Consider the following 14,450-nt stretch of genomic DNA (forward strand, 5'->3'; position numbering starts at 1 on the left):
TTGGTGTAACTTGGGAAATCACCCCATAGATTGTGTCTTTCTAGAACCTTAAATCTGTTAAAGCTGGTGGCTTAGTGACAAAGCTGGGGTGGGTAAACTGGGGTGGGAATGGTGCAGGGGTTCGGGCTGTGGGTGGATATGAGGAAGGAACAGCTCTATCGTATTATGCACTGGAGCAGGACAAATTCCTGTTACCGGGGTGCAAGCATCCAGCTGCCCTGTGTGGTTGCACTTGCGGATGCACACAGAGGAGAGTGTTCCAGCCTCTCATTTGCTGGTGCTCAGCACAGAGAAACGCCTGTGTGGGCAGGTCCTTCAGGACAGACCTCTGATTTCTGACAGCAGTCCTGGCCTGGGGAAAAAAATGGAGGTGTACTTCACAATTGCCAAAGCAGGGGGAGTAACTCCTCTTTGACTGATTTTATCCTCAGTTCCCTAGATGAACAGAAGCCCTGCCCTGGGGATGTTAAAGGAGTGTATTTGATGTGTATCTGCCAGCTGAGAGCCCAGTCAGGCAAAACAGTGTCTAGGAAAATCTCTACAAGACCTGCCTTTTCCTTGTGGACTGCACAGTAACTGAGTGCACAGACATGCGAACAGGGAAAAATCAATAGTCCCTACAGCCCAACCTCCTACCCTTTGCGGTAACTGATGTTGAGTGCTTGAGAGATGGCAAGAAAACATTGGAAATGCCTTTACTGTACTTTGTAATGTGAGAAGCTCTTTCTTCCTGTTCAGCTAACATTTGGCATGTGTCCAAAAGCCTGGAGTATCAACAGCCCTTGTGATGCTCACAGATGCTATTTTTATCCCTGTGTCTTTCTGGTTCTCCTTTATGTGCTTCAAGTTATGAATTGCAAGCAAAAAAATAAATGCTGCTTCCATCAGGGAATGTGCACAGCTGCTCCTCAGGGAAAGAAGCTGTCCTGGTGGTCTTGACTGAATGGATCCAGCAGCTGTTCTGCACTGGAAGTGCTCCAGAGGTTCCTTGCAGGGAGAAAAAGGTGAAGGGGGAAAGAAAGAGGAATAGCGCAGTGAATCCAGTGCAGTGCTGTGGATGATAGCTAGGATCAGGAGGTGACTCAGTGTGTCAGTGGCAGAGTAGAGAGAAAGAAAACATGTTCCCTTCTTAATGTCCAGAGTCTGTCCTTTCCAGCTCTCACGGTGCTGCTGGAGGGCCACGACACAGACTGTGCCTGTGCACTGGTGCTGCACTGGTGATACAGCTTAGGAGTGTTGGAGACTGGGGATCTGATATGCCTGGTTTTATAGATCACGATCTTCTCTGGGTTACCCAGTGTCTCTCTCGTGTTTCTTTTGCATTTACTTGTCTTTCAGTTTATTGCCCTGACTTTAAGCCAAGGGCCATTTATGTTTTGGGTAGGATTGCTCAGAAAGGCTCTTGGTCTCACTTAGGTCCATAAGCATTTTCATACTCAAGACTGGAATAACTTTGCATCCAAGCCTAAACCCTGGATCCAGCTACTCTTTACCCCTGTGCCAGCTACACATTGGTAACTCTGGGATCTGTTTATTTATCTTGCCAAGCAGAGGCCTAGCAGGACAGAAATGCTTTCTGTTCTTGGTGATCTGCTCTTAGTTACAGAGGTCAAGAGAGCCAGGTAAAATAAACCCTGCAGGCGCAGCAGCAATTCGTGCCCAGTGCTTGGCCCGTGAAGCTTCTGCTCATCTCCTGAGAATATTATCTAATCCAGCAGTGATGTCATTGGTTTGGGGGTTTCTTTTTGTCTGCATTTTTGTTTATTTGCTTTGGATTTTTTTCTCTTTTTTTGCCTTGTTTTTTTTTAATGATGGTAATGGTCCTTGAATAACTGTGCTGTCTACACAGCTTTGAGATGACAACAAAAGTTCTTTGGCTAAGGTTGTCCTTTGATCTTCACTCTACTCACTCCTGCTTTCGGCAGTTTGTGTGGGAGTTTTTGTGCGTCAGCAGTGACAGAATTGTTGTTTCCCTATGCTGAAGGTGACCAAAAATGTTTTGCTCGTCCGTTAAGAAATCACTTTAAGCAGATCAGTGTAATGAGATTCTGAAGCCATATGGCACTGGAATTAGTGCCTTCTAGTGTAGGAACTACATGTTGCAATTGAAACAGTGCTGCACTCTACAAGGAATTTCAAGAACAGAGATGTGTTTTCCTCTGCTTGTTCCTTTAACTCCTTGGGGTTTAAAACAATGCCTGGGATGTAGCCCTTTATTAAAAAAGGAGGGAGAGGAAATCCTGATCTGCTTTTTATTAGTTGGAAGAAAATAAATGGAAGTTAATAAAAAAGACCAGTTTCTATTTCCTAGCTGAACACTGGAATGGATGTTACTTGTAACAGCACCAAGAGTGCTCTGAAAATAAAGCTTCAAATTGCTGAAGTGCCTCGTGGCTTATCAGATTCATGATCTGGGTGATGGGAAGGCAGAACGAAGGTTATGGAGGTATATGCAAAATGAAAATGTGTTTCAGCATAGCTATCAAAGATTAGTTCACACATCAGATAAAACATCATGAAATAGGAAAATATGAAGCTGGGGTTTCAGGAAAGAAATATAGATTATTTTCTTAGCTCCTGTATGTGTCAGTCTTTATAGTGGCATTGGATTTAGATTACTTATTTCTTACATTTGTGGAATACTAAATACGTAGGTGGGGGAGCTGCTGGTCTTCGTGAATAAATAAGCTATCTTTTGCTGTTGGGTTTTTATGTTGTTTTTAAAATGTTGGTAGATGAGAGAGGTAATTTTTTCAGTCTCTTCTACACTAAACTTTCTTAATGGTTCTTACAAGGCTCTGATGGAAAAGTGATGCCTGTTTCCCCTCAACTGCTTTAATGACTGTGTGGTTAAGTTGCAAACAGCAAGTGTTTTACAGTGTTTTCTAGCTGCCTCATTTACACATGCAGCAGAAAAAGACTTCTCTTCCTCCTTCCTCTGACAGATAAATGCTGTTCCCAAACTCAAATCTTGATTCTTCACACGAAATTACCTCCCTTGGGCTCAGCATCGAGATCCAACATGTTTGTTGCATGTTTTGTGCTTAACAGTGATACCAACCATCACAGCACTGCTTTTTGATGCAGAAGAATCTTGTTTCATGAGAAGAAATATGGGGCTTAAACTTATTTAACTGAGCTGACTTTAAATTTGTTGCCATCCTCTGGCCACACAGTCATGGCAGCAAGCACTTTCCAGCAAGCATCAATTCCAATGTGAACTGGTATTTCTAATGAAACCAGGAACTAGTGCAATTCTGCAGGCTGTTTTGGGTAATGGCGTCTAAGAGTATCTGGTTCATGGGTTGTGGGGTGGGGTTTCTTAGTTTTTTTATTTTTGTCGTGGGTTTATTTATTTATTTTAAATTTCTGATGACACTTTCTTACATTTATTTACTTGCTTATTCATTGACAGACCATTGACAGATTATGTTGCTAGGCAATGCTGGCAATTCATGAGCAGAAAATGTCCTCTTCCTTAGATTTTCCAAACATTTTGTTATGGTTGTTTGGAGCAGCAGGAAAGTAATGCCCTTCCATTCTGTGTTATTACAGAGAAGAGCCAGGGAAGCATGCCTATCATTTTCTGTACCTGTTCCCTTCCCTACAACCTTCTGCATGCAAAGAGCAGTAACTTGCTTTCAGTCAGACTGGTACCTTTTAGTTAATGGAGGAAAATTGTGAATTCTCCATCATCCACACTGAGTGTGTGTTTGGCAACATGTTACATAAAAGAATTCCTGCAAGGCAGCCCTCACTGCAGCTCCTGTGCAGATACAGCCAGAGCAGTACAGAAGAGGTCATTTGTGTGGTAGGAAACAGGGCAGGTCTCAGTGCTCCCATGTCAGAGGTTTTCCATGCGTGTCAGGAGAAGCTAGCCCAGCTTGTGAATGGAAATGCAGTGAAACTTACAGGAGAGTAAACAGATCCTTCTGTCCATCCATCCCAGCCCTTGCATCACAGCACTCAGTCCCTGAGGTAACCCTCATGTGCCTTGTTGCTAAATGTGTCAGCTTATTTCTGTGTTTGGAGCTGGGTGATGGCAGTGGTACCCCAGGCAGCAGAGTTTTGTATGTAGCATTCTGATGGATCAGGCTTTCCTAGGGAAGGACTGGGAAATTGTTTTAGATCATTTCCCTTTTGTGTGCTGTGTGGCTACCTGTGTTTCCAAAGCTCACACCTAGGGCAGATTTCTTCTTGCATCCACGTCCAGCATCAAATCTCCCCCTTGGAATACAGCATGTCACAGATCCTCCTGTTACTAAGCCATGTGGATACCGGTGGGGAACAGTGTTCATGAGGGAGGGTGGCAGACAGAAATGTATTGCCACAAATGCTGGCTTCTCCCTCACTGTTTATCTCTGTGTGCAAGGTTGAAGTGCAGTTATTCTGTGTATGTCAGACATTAATATATTGTCAGAAAAGTTTATTTGCCAAGGTATATCATGTTTGCCCATGTAAGGAAGGACACCTTGAGCCCCTGTAATGAACGAAAAGAGGGAGGAAATGTTTAAAGATAAAACTGCACGGTTGTGTTTCTAGTTTTCTTATCTCATCATGACCATTTTCTACAAAGTATTTCTTCCTTCTGTGCCACTGCTGTCCTTATCTGTAAAATATTGCTGTCCCCTAGGGATTTCTCTATGGAAGCTCTAATAAATATTTTACAGATGCTAATGAATCAAGTTATTCAACAGCTCAGTACATCAATGGTCTCACTTTGCAGGGAGGGTTTTGGCAAAGGTAAACAGCAGGAGAGTGAGCAACTTCATGCCACATAGCAAATTTGGAGGTGAGGGTAGTAAAATCTTTTACCTTTAAGAGTAGAAATGTCCCTTATAGCTTCATTTCATCAAAAGAAGATGATCGCAGACTCAGTTCTCAAGTCTGGTAGCTGTTTGACTACATGGCCAGTGTGTGTGTGCTGGGTTAGGCAACTTAAGCAGCTCTCCCTGTGTGGCTGAGGTAGCAGAGCTGGCAGGGGAGAAGCTGCAAGTTTGTGGAATGGGAAAGAAGTAGAGGTGGGGGAGGTGACTTCTGTATATTTCAGCTTACAGGCATTCAATGCAGTCCAGCCAGTTACTCACCATTTTAGTCATGGCACCATAGGAGGCTTTTTTCTCCTGAACTTCTTTGTCCCCTCTAGGTCACTCTCTGATTTGGATTAATTAGCCTTATGCTTTCCCACTCCATGCCTAGGGATCAGCTGTGATCTGAGCAGGCCACGAGCTGAACAGCGCTGGATGTTCTGGCACTATGTAAAGTGCCAACAGGTGTTAGTGACTGAGGCAGAGGAAGGCAAAGGTTCTCAGTCTGTGTGTAAGATCCTTGCAGGAAACTCGTTCTGTCCTCAGGTCACTGCAGTTGAGCTCTGGGTGGCAGCTCACCCCTGATTCATTGGGTTCTCACTGTATTCTTTGCACTGTCACCAGTGCTGGCCTTGTGCCTGTTGTGCATCTCTTGTGCAGTCCCCTGCCGATCCTAGGGAAAGCTCCTTTTTAATTCACTGTATCAGGATTGAGTGCTCTCTGAGCTCAGTTCCCCAAGAACTAATTTCTTCATAAGGCTCTCTAACCAGTGATTTGTGTTATGGTAATTGTTAAAAGGGAAAAAAAGTCAGCTTAAATATCCAGCCCCTTCAAAGGGGGATTTCTAAATGTGTGTTTCAAATATCTGATTTTGGTGTCTAACTAATGGGTCCAAATTCTTTGTTTAAAAAAAATTAGTTGGGGGATTGCACAGCTAGCAGAGCATGTCTGCCAGCAATATTTCCCTTGTCCTCCATTTGCTACTCTGTTCATTTCGATTATCAGATCTTATGAGCAGGGACTGTGCACAGCAGCAGAGGGCTTTTCTGTACAGTTGCAGCCTCCCAGTGCCACTGCCAGACGTGTGAGTAATTGGTTGAGCAGCTCTGCAGAGCAGTCTCCTTGCACCATCCAAGCTGAAATGCAGAAGTAAAAAAATCCATTCTCAGAGATGAAGAATCATAAAATCATAAGCCTGAAAGGGACCAAAAATCATGAAGAAAAACCCTTTCTCAAAGAAAAATTCTTTGTGAACATAGCTGGCATGCTCATTAAGAGCAACTCTGTGATCTTGCAATGTGCTTCTGGGATCCTCTCTCTTCATTGTTGCTTATAAGACAGCTTTAAATTAATGATAAGGAAGCCATTCAGGGCATGGGCTGTGCTGAGGTTCACAGCTTTCATTCTGAATGAGAGATTAAAGTAAACTGATATTGAAAGCAAGGAGGGAGAAACAAACACAGTCAGTAAGCCTATAAAAGTCTTAGCCAATTGCAATGGTGAACATCCTGCTGGCGAGGGTGACCTTGAGTGAACTAAGTGGGATAAAGTCACCAGGCTGGACTGACGGCTGAAGAATCAGGCTGGATTCCAGCAAACAGAGAGCAGATTCCTGACAAGAGTCTCCTGATCTGTGGCAATGGCTTCTCGGTGTCAGAAATGTGGACAACAGGTTCCCAGGAATCTGCCTTTCACTGCTGTCCGGATAACAGAAGGAGAAATGAAATCTTATCATGATTTTATAGGAGGATGCCTTAGACTGGAGCGCATGGCAAAGAAAGGTATGTGCAGCATCTTTAAATTAAATAGCATAGTAGTGGTAATTGCATTGCATTCCCAGGCAATTTGCAAAAAGAGATTGTATTCTTAATGCTTTCTCTGAGGAGTCAGTGATAAGTAGAGGCAACTGGCTGGATTTGGGTATTAACTCAGGTGTGACTGCAGCGTTTGACTTGGCTGTATATTTCTGGGATATTTGCAGTGATTTGACCTAAAGGAGGTTAAAATGAATGTTAGACTCATTCTGAATAAATATTTCATTCGGGTGTTAGACACCGAGTTTTCTGTATATGTCAGGAGTAGGTATTTGCTGTGCATGGAAAATACTTATTTTAAATGAATGTTAAGAGTTGGAGCAGTGGGTGTCATGACCCAGCTGAGCCTGTCACTCTGTGCTCCTAAATTACTATGTAGAAGGTCAATATCTTCCTCCCTGTAAAGATTCTGGTTTCACTGTATTCAGAAAGTTGCACAATGGAGTTTTTTGTGCTCTGTGTGAGTCAGCCCAGGTACAGGGCAGTATTCTATTCTCAGGGGGTTGCTAGTATGAGGTACTGGTGTCCTGGCAATTTGTGCTAACTGCATGTTAACTCTGAAGTAGAGTGATGTAGCTGAAGTCTAGGCTGTTGACCGTCTAGTTGCATATCAAGATTGCTGAATCATAGAACACTTTCTCTCTTGTCATTGAGAGGAAGATTTTTAAAACAGTCCCCTTTCATTTACCCTATTAACTCGAATAAATACTTAGTAAACCTCAAATCCAGAAATTTATAACATGTTCACTAGTACATGATGAAAAGATTCCCAAAAGCATGCAATATGATTGTACTTGGAAGTTGAATTGTTGATTATGATTTAATTAGCTCTTCAGCAAAGAGAGCTGCATTCGATCTGGTAAATCGAGAATATTCTGCAGAAAAAGAGGTGGACCAGAAGCAGGGTATCGGCTGCAGCCGCTGCTTACAAACTGGGGCTTGCAGATGCTTTCTTTAATAGGGCTCTAATGCACAATGTCAGGGTTTGAAAACTGCAAAGCCAGTCCATTGTACCGCTGCTTCTGTGAGTGATCCATCCATGCTGATCTTTGGGCTCAGTGCCTACCTATGCATTGTTGTATTTGGCTGACCTTTCAGTAACACTGATGTTTCCAGTTGCACTCTTTGTACTGAGGCATTTCGAGTTCAGTGCAGCAGGGCAGAAATGTCTGGTATCCAGTAAAAGACAGCAGAATTCATCGAAGTTCCTTCCTGAATATTTGATCAGGTTGCTTATGGCTTCGTGGGCCTGTGGACCTGTTGGAGGGAGAGCTCAGGCGTCTGCTGTTCTTTTTCTTCCTGTAGTAGAGAGGGGAAGAGACTGGTAAGGGCTTTGCCATGGTTACTGTTCCCAGGGAAACATCTTCTCTGCCTCTGATGCTGAGAGACTACCTGGTGTAGTATTATGGGCGGAAATCCCTTGGAAAATCATTTTTTGCTAGGGAACAGATAGCATGTCAGATCAGCCTGAGCCTGTTGTCATTTTGTGAGGCAGAAAACATCTTCGCCACTTTAGTATTAAATTCTGCCAGTGAAGCTGCCAGAGGGGCAGAAGTTCAGTTATTGCTGAGGATGAGGTGCCTTCAGCTGCAGGTGTTAGAGCTGTGTGAGCTGTGAGAACACACTGGGGCAGCTCTATGTGTGGTGACAATATTAGAAGGGGGCTGAGGAGCTGGAAAGGTGGTACAGGAGTTCATAACAACTCTGCCTGGGTTCTTTTCCCCTGTTCTGAACTGACTCTGACCTTGTGTTCATCGTGGGGGGGTTTTTTGGCCTGTGTTTTCTTATCTGTAAAGTGGGAGTGGAAATTACTTGTCTCCATCAAAAGTGGATCCTGATGATGTGGTTATGACTACTTCATATTACTACTTTGATGACTAGACCAGTTTCCCTTAGTTGTCTGTGCTGCATAAACACAGAGGCAGAAAGATGATCTGTCCCGGAGAACTTGGATTCTGTCTGCCCCATCTTGCTAGTCCTACAAGCAAAGACTCATTGACAAACTCTAGGGATGTGTGCCTTCTTCTCAGGCTGACTTCCTCTGAACATAGTGGCAATGCAGGATCCTTGTGGCATGTTCTGACTTACTATCACTTAGGGGAGTACCCTTTCTCCAATTTAAAGATCCAGCTGGAGTGTTGCTAAGGGTTAATTGGCTGATGTTTACTCAGTACTTCAAGCACTCCAAAATATGAAGCAATTTTCACATTGTCCATCCCCAAGACACACATACAGACTGTCTGTGGAGCCCTGTGAATATTCTGTGGCAATTCTGTGTATTAAATATCATAATGAGAAGATATGGAAGGCATGCAGGTAACTATGGCAGAAACAGAGGCCACATAGTTGCAGTGGCCTGCAGCTTACCTGCCTTTTATCAGCAGTACCCCACAGCAAGCAGTGTTGTGCCAAGCTATTCCAGTTCCTGGATCATGCAAGTTTCAAGGCTTTCTTTGAATCAACGTGATTTGTTCTGATGAGTGGTTAGAAGTGTGGTTGTAGGCTCCTGTTTAGGTAAAGGGATGAAAATAGTGAATGCTCACAAAAAGAAAGTGATGCTGTGAGGGGCCAGCTGAAGGGCAGTTTCCTTATGGCCACATGATGCCTGCTCAGAGCTCCACAGCCCTGGCTCCCTGCAACAGGCTATATGAGCTGCCTGCAGGTACTGAAGGGCCCTCTGGGGTCTGGTGTACAAATGGTGCTATTTTGAGTACCACTATGTGACCTTGAGACTCTCTGGGAGCTGCCGCTCCAAGGTGCTGGTTATAGCATGGCTATGAGAACCAAAGGGAAGGAGCCCCCAGAAAGCCAGGCAGAGATGCGCCAGGGACTCCAGTCCAGGGCTGATCCCTGTTGGAGTGCTCTCAGTTCCTCATGAAACAGATACTGAAGCTGAAAGCAAAGCATAGCCTCTTGACATGAAATACATCATTCTTGGACAGTGGCTCACGTGTCCTTTCAGCACTGACCTGACTATTTATGTCACCACACTGCTGGTGAACATCTTTAATGCTTGAGGACACCTCCTGCCAAACTGGCCCCTTTGTCCCCAGATGCTCCTAATTAGCCTGCCTTGTTGTGATGCTCAAGTCCTCCAATGGTATCACACACCTACGGGGGTTTTACATGGATGAATGATCCTGTGCTGGCTGTGACTATGTCTCTGCATGCTGTGGAGCTTGAGGCTGCAAGCAGATTATATATTTTTAAGGGAATAAATGTGTGTTTTTCATCTGTGCTCAAGGCTGGTGGCTGCTTAAATCAGGGTAGTGAATATGCAGACACTAAGGAGTATGCAGTTTATTACTGAGGCTTTTCAGGATTTTGCTGTTACTGCAAAACCAGACAAGAGCCTCCTTGCCAGTAGGATGGGGACCTGTCTGTTGTGCTAGCAGTGTTTCTGCTTTTGTCCTCTGTAGGACAGAGGAATGCTGCAGTTTTGTCTGTCCGGCAATCAAGGGAGCTTGTTCTTAGTCCTGCTGTGTCTCTCTGACTGCTGAAGTTGAAAACCAATTCTTCAGATCCATCTGTTCAGGGAGGAAAAGGGACTGAAGTACTGGAGCAGTTAAGGAATTACGGTGGTATCTCTGGAAAGAAATCCCATCTGAAATGAATTTGGGCTGAAATTTCTTGGACTTTTTGGAGCTTCTCCACCTTTAGTAGTAAAATAAATGAGAAATGCTTTCCTTTCCCAAGTGACTGACCTTTCCACAAAGGTGCTGGTTACTGGAGAAAGTGACTATTTCATGTGAAGACCAAAGTCTGCAGTATAAATGGAAGGTACTTGTAAATCCCTTGAGACTCAGTCACGGTGCCTCCTTGTGCATTGCTCAAAATTGTTCTTGCCGTATTTGAATTCAGTATTTCTTCTCTTTAATATAAAATGCTACCTAGGGGACTGGGGATAACTTTTTTCAGCTGGCTCTCAGTGCATATAACATAGCTGAAATAAAATATTCTGTTTGCACAGAGGTTTTTCTGAGAAAAGATGATTATCTTAGATGCTTGTGTTTCTTTTCACCTGCTCCCATTCATATGCAGCGTGCTCTGCTGTGGTTGAGAAATACTTAAAACCCTGTTTACCTAATCAGAAAAGTCCAGACAATTATGAGGGAAATAGGGAAGGCACAGCTTGATTTTCATTTAAAAGATTTCTGAGAGAGATGTAGTACTGCAAAGATCAAGAGAACAAATTCTCAGATGGCAAGTTATAGCAGAGGCCTTGTGGGTATCTATGTTTTTCCATTTCTCCCATGATACAAGAACAAGAAACAGCTCAATTAAATGGAAGAGCATTAAACATGGATAGACGGATTTCTATAATTGGAAATGTTTTGTTAACTTATGGGACTTATTACCACAATATAATAGCACAGTTCGCTTTTTTTTAATTACCTAAATTGTAGTGTAAACTGTCTGGGGAGAAGATGTCAGGGGAAAATGGTGCTGAGTATGCTGGGAGGTTGGAGAGCGCCTGTGCAGAGCTCTCACCCCAGTTATGACCACAGAGCTTATTCTCCAATTTCAGACAGTTCTGCTGCTTCAAGCCTCACTTAAAGGCCCAGTTCTGCTGTGCTAATGTATTGATTTTTTATACAAATTGTGCTGCTGCTTTATTACCTGAATCTTGCTGTGGATTAGCCTGCTCGGTGAGGTTTCTAAGATATGGACTTTCCTTCTTCACCACCTTCAATTTATCTGCTAAAAATACTCACGATCAAGTATAAAAGAACGATAAATAAATGCTTGGTTGGAGCAGCCCAGCTATATATGAATATTTGGACTATGCCAAGTGTCTTGTTGCACAGATTTCTGATCCTATTAGTTAACTCCATTTTTCAAGGGGAAAAAAATCCTCCAGGCTTTTACAACAGACAAGAATTACTGAGCAAGCATTTTTTTCCACCTTTTTCTAAACTGGAATATCCCAGCATCTTTGTTTTGCACAGAGTCAATGCCTAATTCATATTCAGAACCTGTGCCTGTGAGTCATTAAATTGGGGATTGCTCAGTTTAGGCTACTTGTCTGAACTCCTGAGTCACTACCTGTGGAAACCATGTTTTTACTAGAAAATGGACATATCGTGAACCAGCCATAAAATAGGAAAACCAGAGCACTTAAGACAGAAGGACTTGAGCAGGTACACAAGGGAAGAGTCCATGGGGACGCTGTGAGAAAGGAACAAGCAGCACAGGGGAGAATGTGAATGAGGAACAAGCAGTGTAGCATAATCCTGAGAAAAAGGAAGAAAAGGATAAGAAAATGCAAACTGAAGGACAGTTGTGACATACACAACAGACAATGTGACACACATACCAGAGCCAATCATAAAGCATAAAGTAGTGTGTGAAAATAGGCCTTAACCAATAATAAATATGCATGATTGCATACAGGGAAAGCAAAAACTGTATATTAGGGACAGTAGTTCATCAATAAAATGGCTTCTGCTTGATTCACATTGAATTGTGTAGAGTCCGTTGTTTCTCTCCGCAGCTACCTTGAGACAGTGTGCTTCTGGGGGCCCCTCTGAGGAGGTCTACAGGAGGAAAGACCTGATTTTTACATTGGGATCCTGTTAATTAGTGAGGTCATAATTTGCTAGCATTGGGAAAAGCTGAGGTGAGATGGGAAGAGGTAAGGGAAGGGAATACTCTGTTCCATTTTCCCTTGACTTTACCACTAGACTCAAGAAGTGAGATCTGTCAGAGAGTGGATGAAATTGGAAGCAACTTAAATTTTCAAGTCAAAACCACAATAAAAATCAATGGGCTGTGAGTTAAAATGGGAGCTGTGAAACACAAGCCTGTTGCTTTGTGTTAGGCCAGCTCTAGCAGAAACAGTGGATTTGCAGTTGCCTGAAGTCTTTAACGTAAGATTAAAGAGCTTTCTAAAATGCTGGTTTAATCCAATTTCCATGAACATCTTGTGTGTTCAACAAGTCAAACACAATGAACCTCGTGGTCCTCTCTGGGCCTGCAGTGAAAGAATCTGTGAAGATGATATCTGAGTTAGACACACGTGGGTATGAGCCATTCCTTGTCATGCTTTTGGAGGCCCACACCCACAGGTATGAACACATGAACATGTGGAGACAGATGCTGACATGGTGCAAGTTGTTTCAATGAAACTGGGGTATATTATGGCCAAAGAGGATCATGTCCTGAATGTTATCTTTTTTTAAAGTAAACTTAAATATGCAGTGCAGTTGCTTCCCAGTAACAAAAGCTGAAATATCACTGTTACCCTATTCTATAGGTTGTATGCTGGTGGGACAGTATTTGGATAGTACAAAATACTGTTCTGCTGAGAGAAGCACAACTAAGCCTTTGTAGCTTGGCAAAGACATTTTGCAGATGCATACTGAAATGACCTGTACTAATTACCCAAATGAAAAAATGTCTGACGTGTAAATTTAGCTTATGAAACTCAAAGTGCTGCCTCAGGAGAATGTAGTGGCCTGAGAGGAATTTCTTGGTGCCACTTCTATGGTGAGTTCATTCCTCTCCTTATATCAGGAATCCACATAAGGTTAGTAATTTACATTCACTTGCAGATTAGCATATAATCTTCTGACTCCACAGCTGGATCTGCTACTTCTTCAGCATCTCTAGACACAGGGTTAAAGTGCTTTTTAGACTGTAATCATCTGGCACATTTATCAGCCACTGGCACAAACGTGACGCTTGCCCAGAACGCTTTGCAACTTGTCCCACTGTGCTCCTAGGAAGGCCAATCCCGGCCGGAAGGTGACGGGTGGGGCCGGGAGAGGGCAGTGCGCTACCCCAGACCTGGCTGGGGAGCCAGCTGTGCACAACCTCTGCTGCTGTCTCGGCTCCCCCGCAGCCGAGGTGGGCTCGGTGGGTAACGGGGCTGTGGGCTGTTCGCTCTGCGCAGGCAGAGCTGGAGGGGAAGCTCCCAGGAGAGCAAAATGTGTCTGGAATGGGAGACAGAATTTGTGCATTGGTTACACGTGGACATTTATACTGGTACAGGCAGCAGAGAGTAACATGACACACTCGCTACAGCCGGTGAATTCACTTGTTTGGCAGGCAGTGTAGCGGAGGCTGAGAAAGGAAGTGCAATGCAAAATCCATGCATCTTGCCACTCTTCTAATCTACCTTTATCCACAAAGTAATGTGCGTCTGTAATGCTGCAGGTGTCATAAGCTCTCGTATGTATCTTAGACCAAGCATGGTGATGCTCTGCTTAGATTTGGCATTTCTTTGTAACTACATAGAAAATCCTGTCAGTTTTTTATGCTATACTGTAAGCATTGTCACAGTTTGTGTTGGTTGGCTGATGGGACAAGGATGGAAACACTGGGTGTATTTTCCTTAAGGCAGATCCACTGTCCAGTAGCCTGTCTGTACAAACAACTGTGGTCTGCTCCTCAATTTACAGCTGGGCAAAACTGAGGTTGATGTGGATTCCTCTTGCTGTGCCAGTTTCCCTATCTATAAAATGAATGACACTTGTCTTTTTGGAGCCTGACTGATGGCAGGACATACAGAACAAACAAGATATTACCACTGCATCACACATCCTAGCACACAGCTACTGTACCCTGGGTAAAGAGTGACTTGCATCTAAAGCTACATAGCTGCTGGGGGTTGTGGCAGTACAGGGACAGTAAATTTTATGAGTTAACCTAGTGTTAAAGTATTGCTTCTCAGAATTGCTTCAGACTGCTATAGCTTGATGTTACCTTTATCAAGCCACATGTGTACTCCCTTCATGCACTGAAAACTTGTGTCCTGAAGTATTCATTGACCTAAATATGTAAAGTGATTACTCCCCTGTTCAAAACCTTAGGTCATGTTTCCTAC

General features: G+C 43.5%; 1 protein-coding gene across 9 annotated transcripts in view; it reads left to right on the plus strand.

The window, feature by feature from the left end:
* MCF2L2 (MCF.2 cell line derived transforming sequence-like 2) overlaps window positions 1-14,450 on the plus strand; it is a 159,893-nt gene that overhangs the window by 14,102 nt on the left and 131,341 nt on the right. For 5 of the 9 annotated variants that reach the window (XM_042042069.1, XM_042042071.1, XM_042042073.1 and 2 more), the window contains exon 1: window positions 5,903-6,589. The exons of 2 other annotated variants lie outside the window; for them this stretch is intronic. In XM_042042069.1, the coding sequence (XP_041898003.1) occupies window positions 6,448-6,589 (142 nt within the window). In that variant the 5' untranslated portion in view covers window positions 5,903-6,447. Of the gene's footprint in view, window positions 1-5,902; window positions 6,590-14,450 lie in introns of those variants that run through there. 2 more of the 9 variants (XM_042042064.1, XM_042042065.1) reach the window with 1 other exon arrangement.

This window comes from Corvus kubaryi, unplaced genomic scaffold (genome assembly GCF_017639235.1).
Source record: "Corvus kubaryi isolate FWS band 111438036 unplaced genomic scaffold, C.kubaryi_AGA036_p1.0 37397, whole genome shotgun sequence".
Lineage (NCBI taxonomy): Eukaryota > Metazoa > Chordata > Aves > Passeriformes > Corvidae > Corvus > Corvus kubaryi.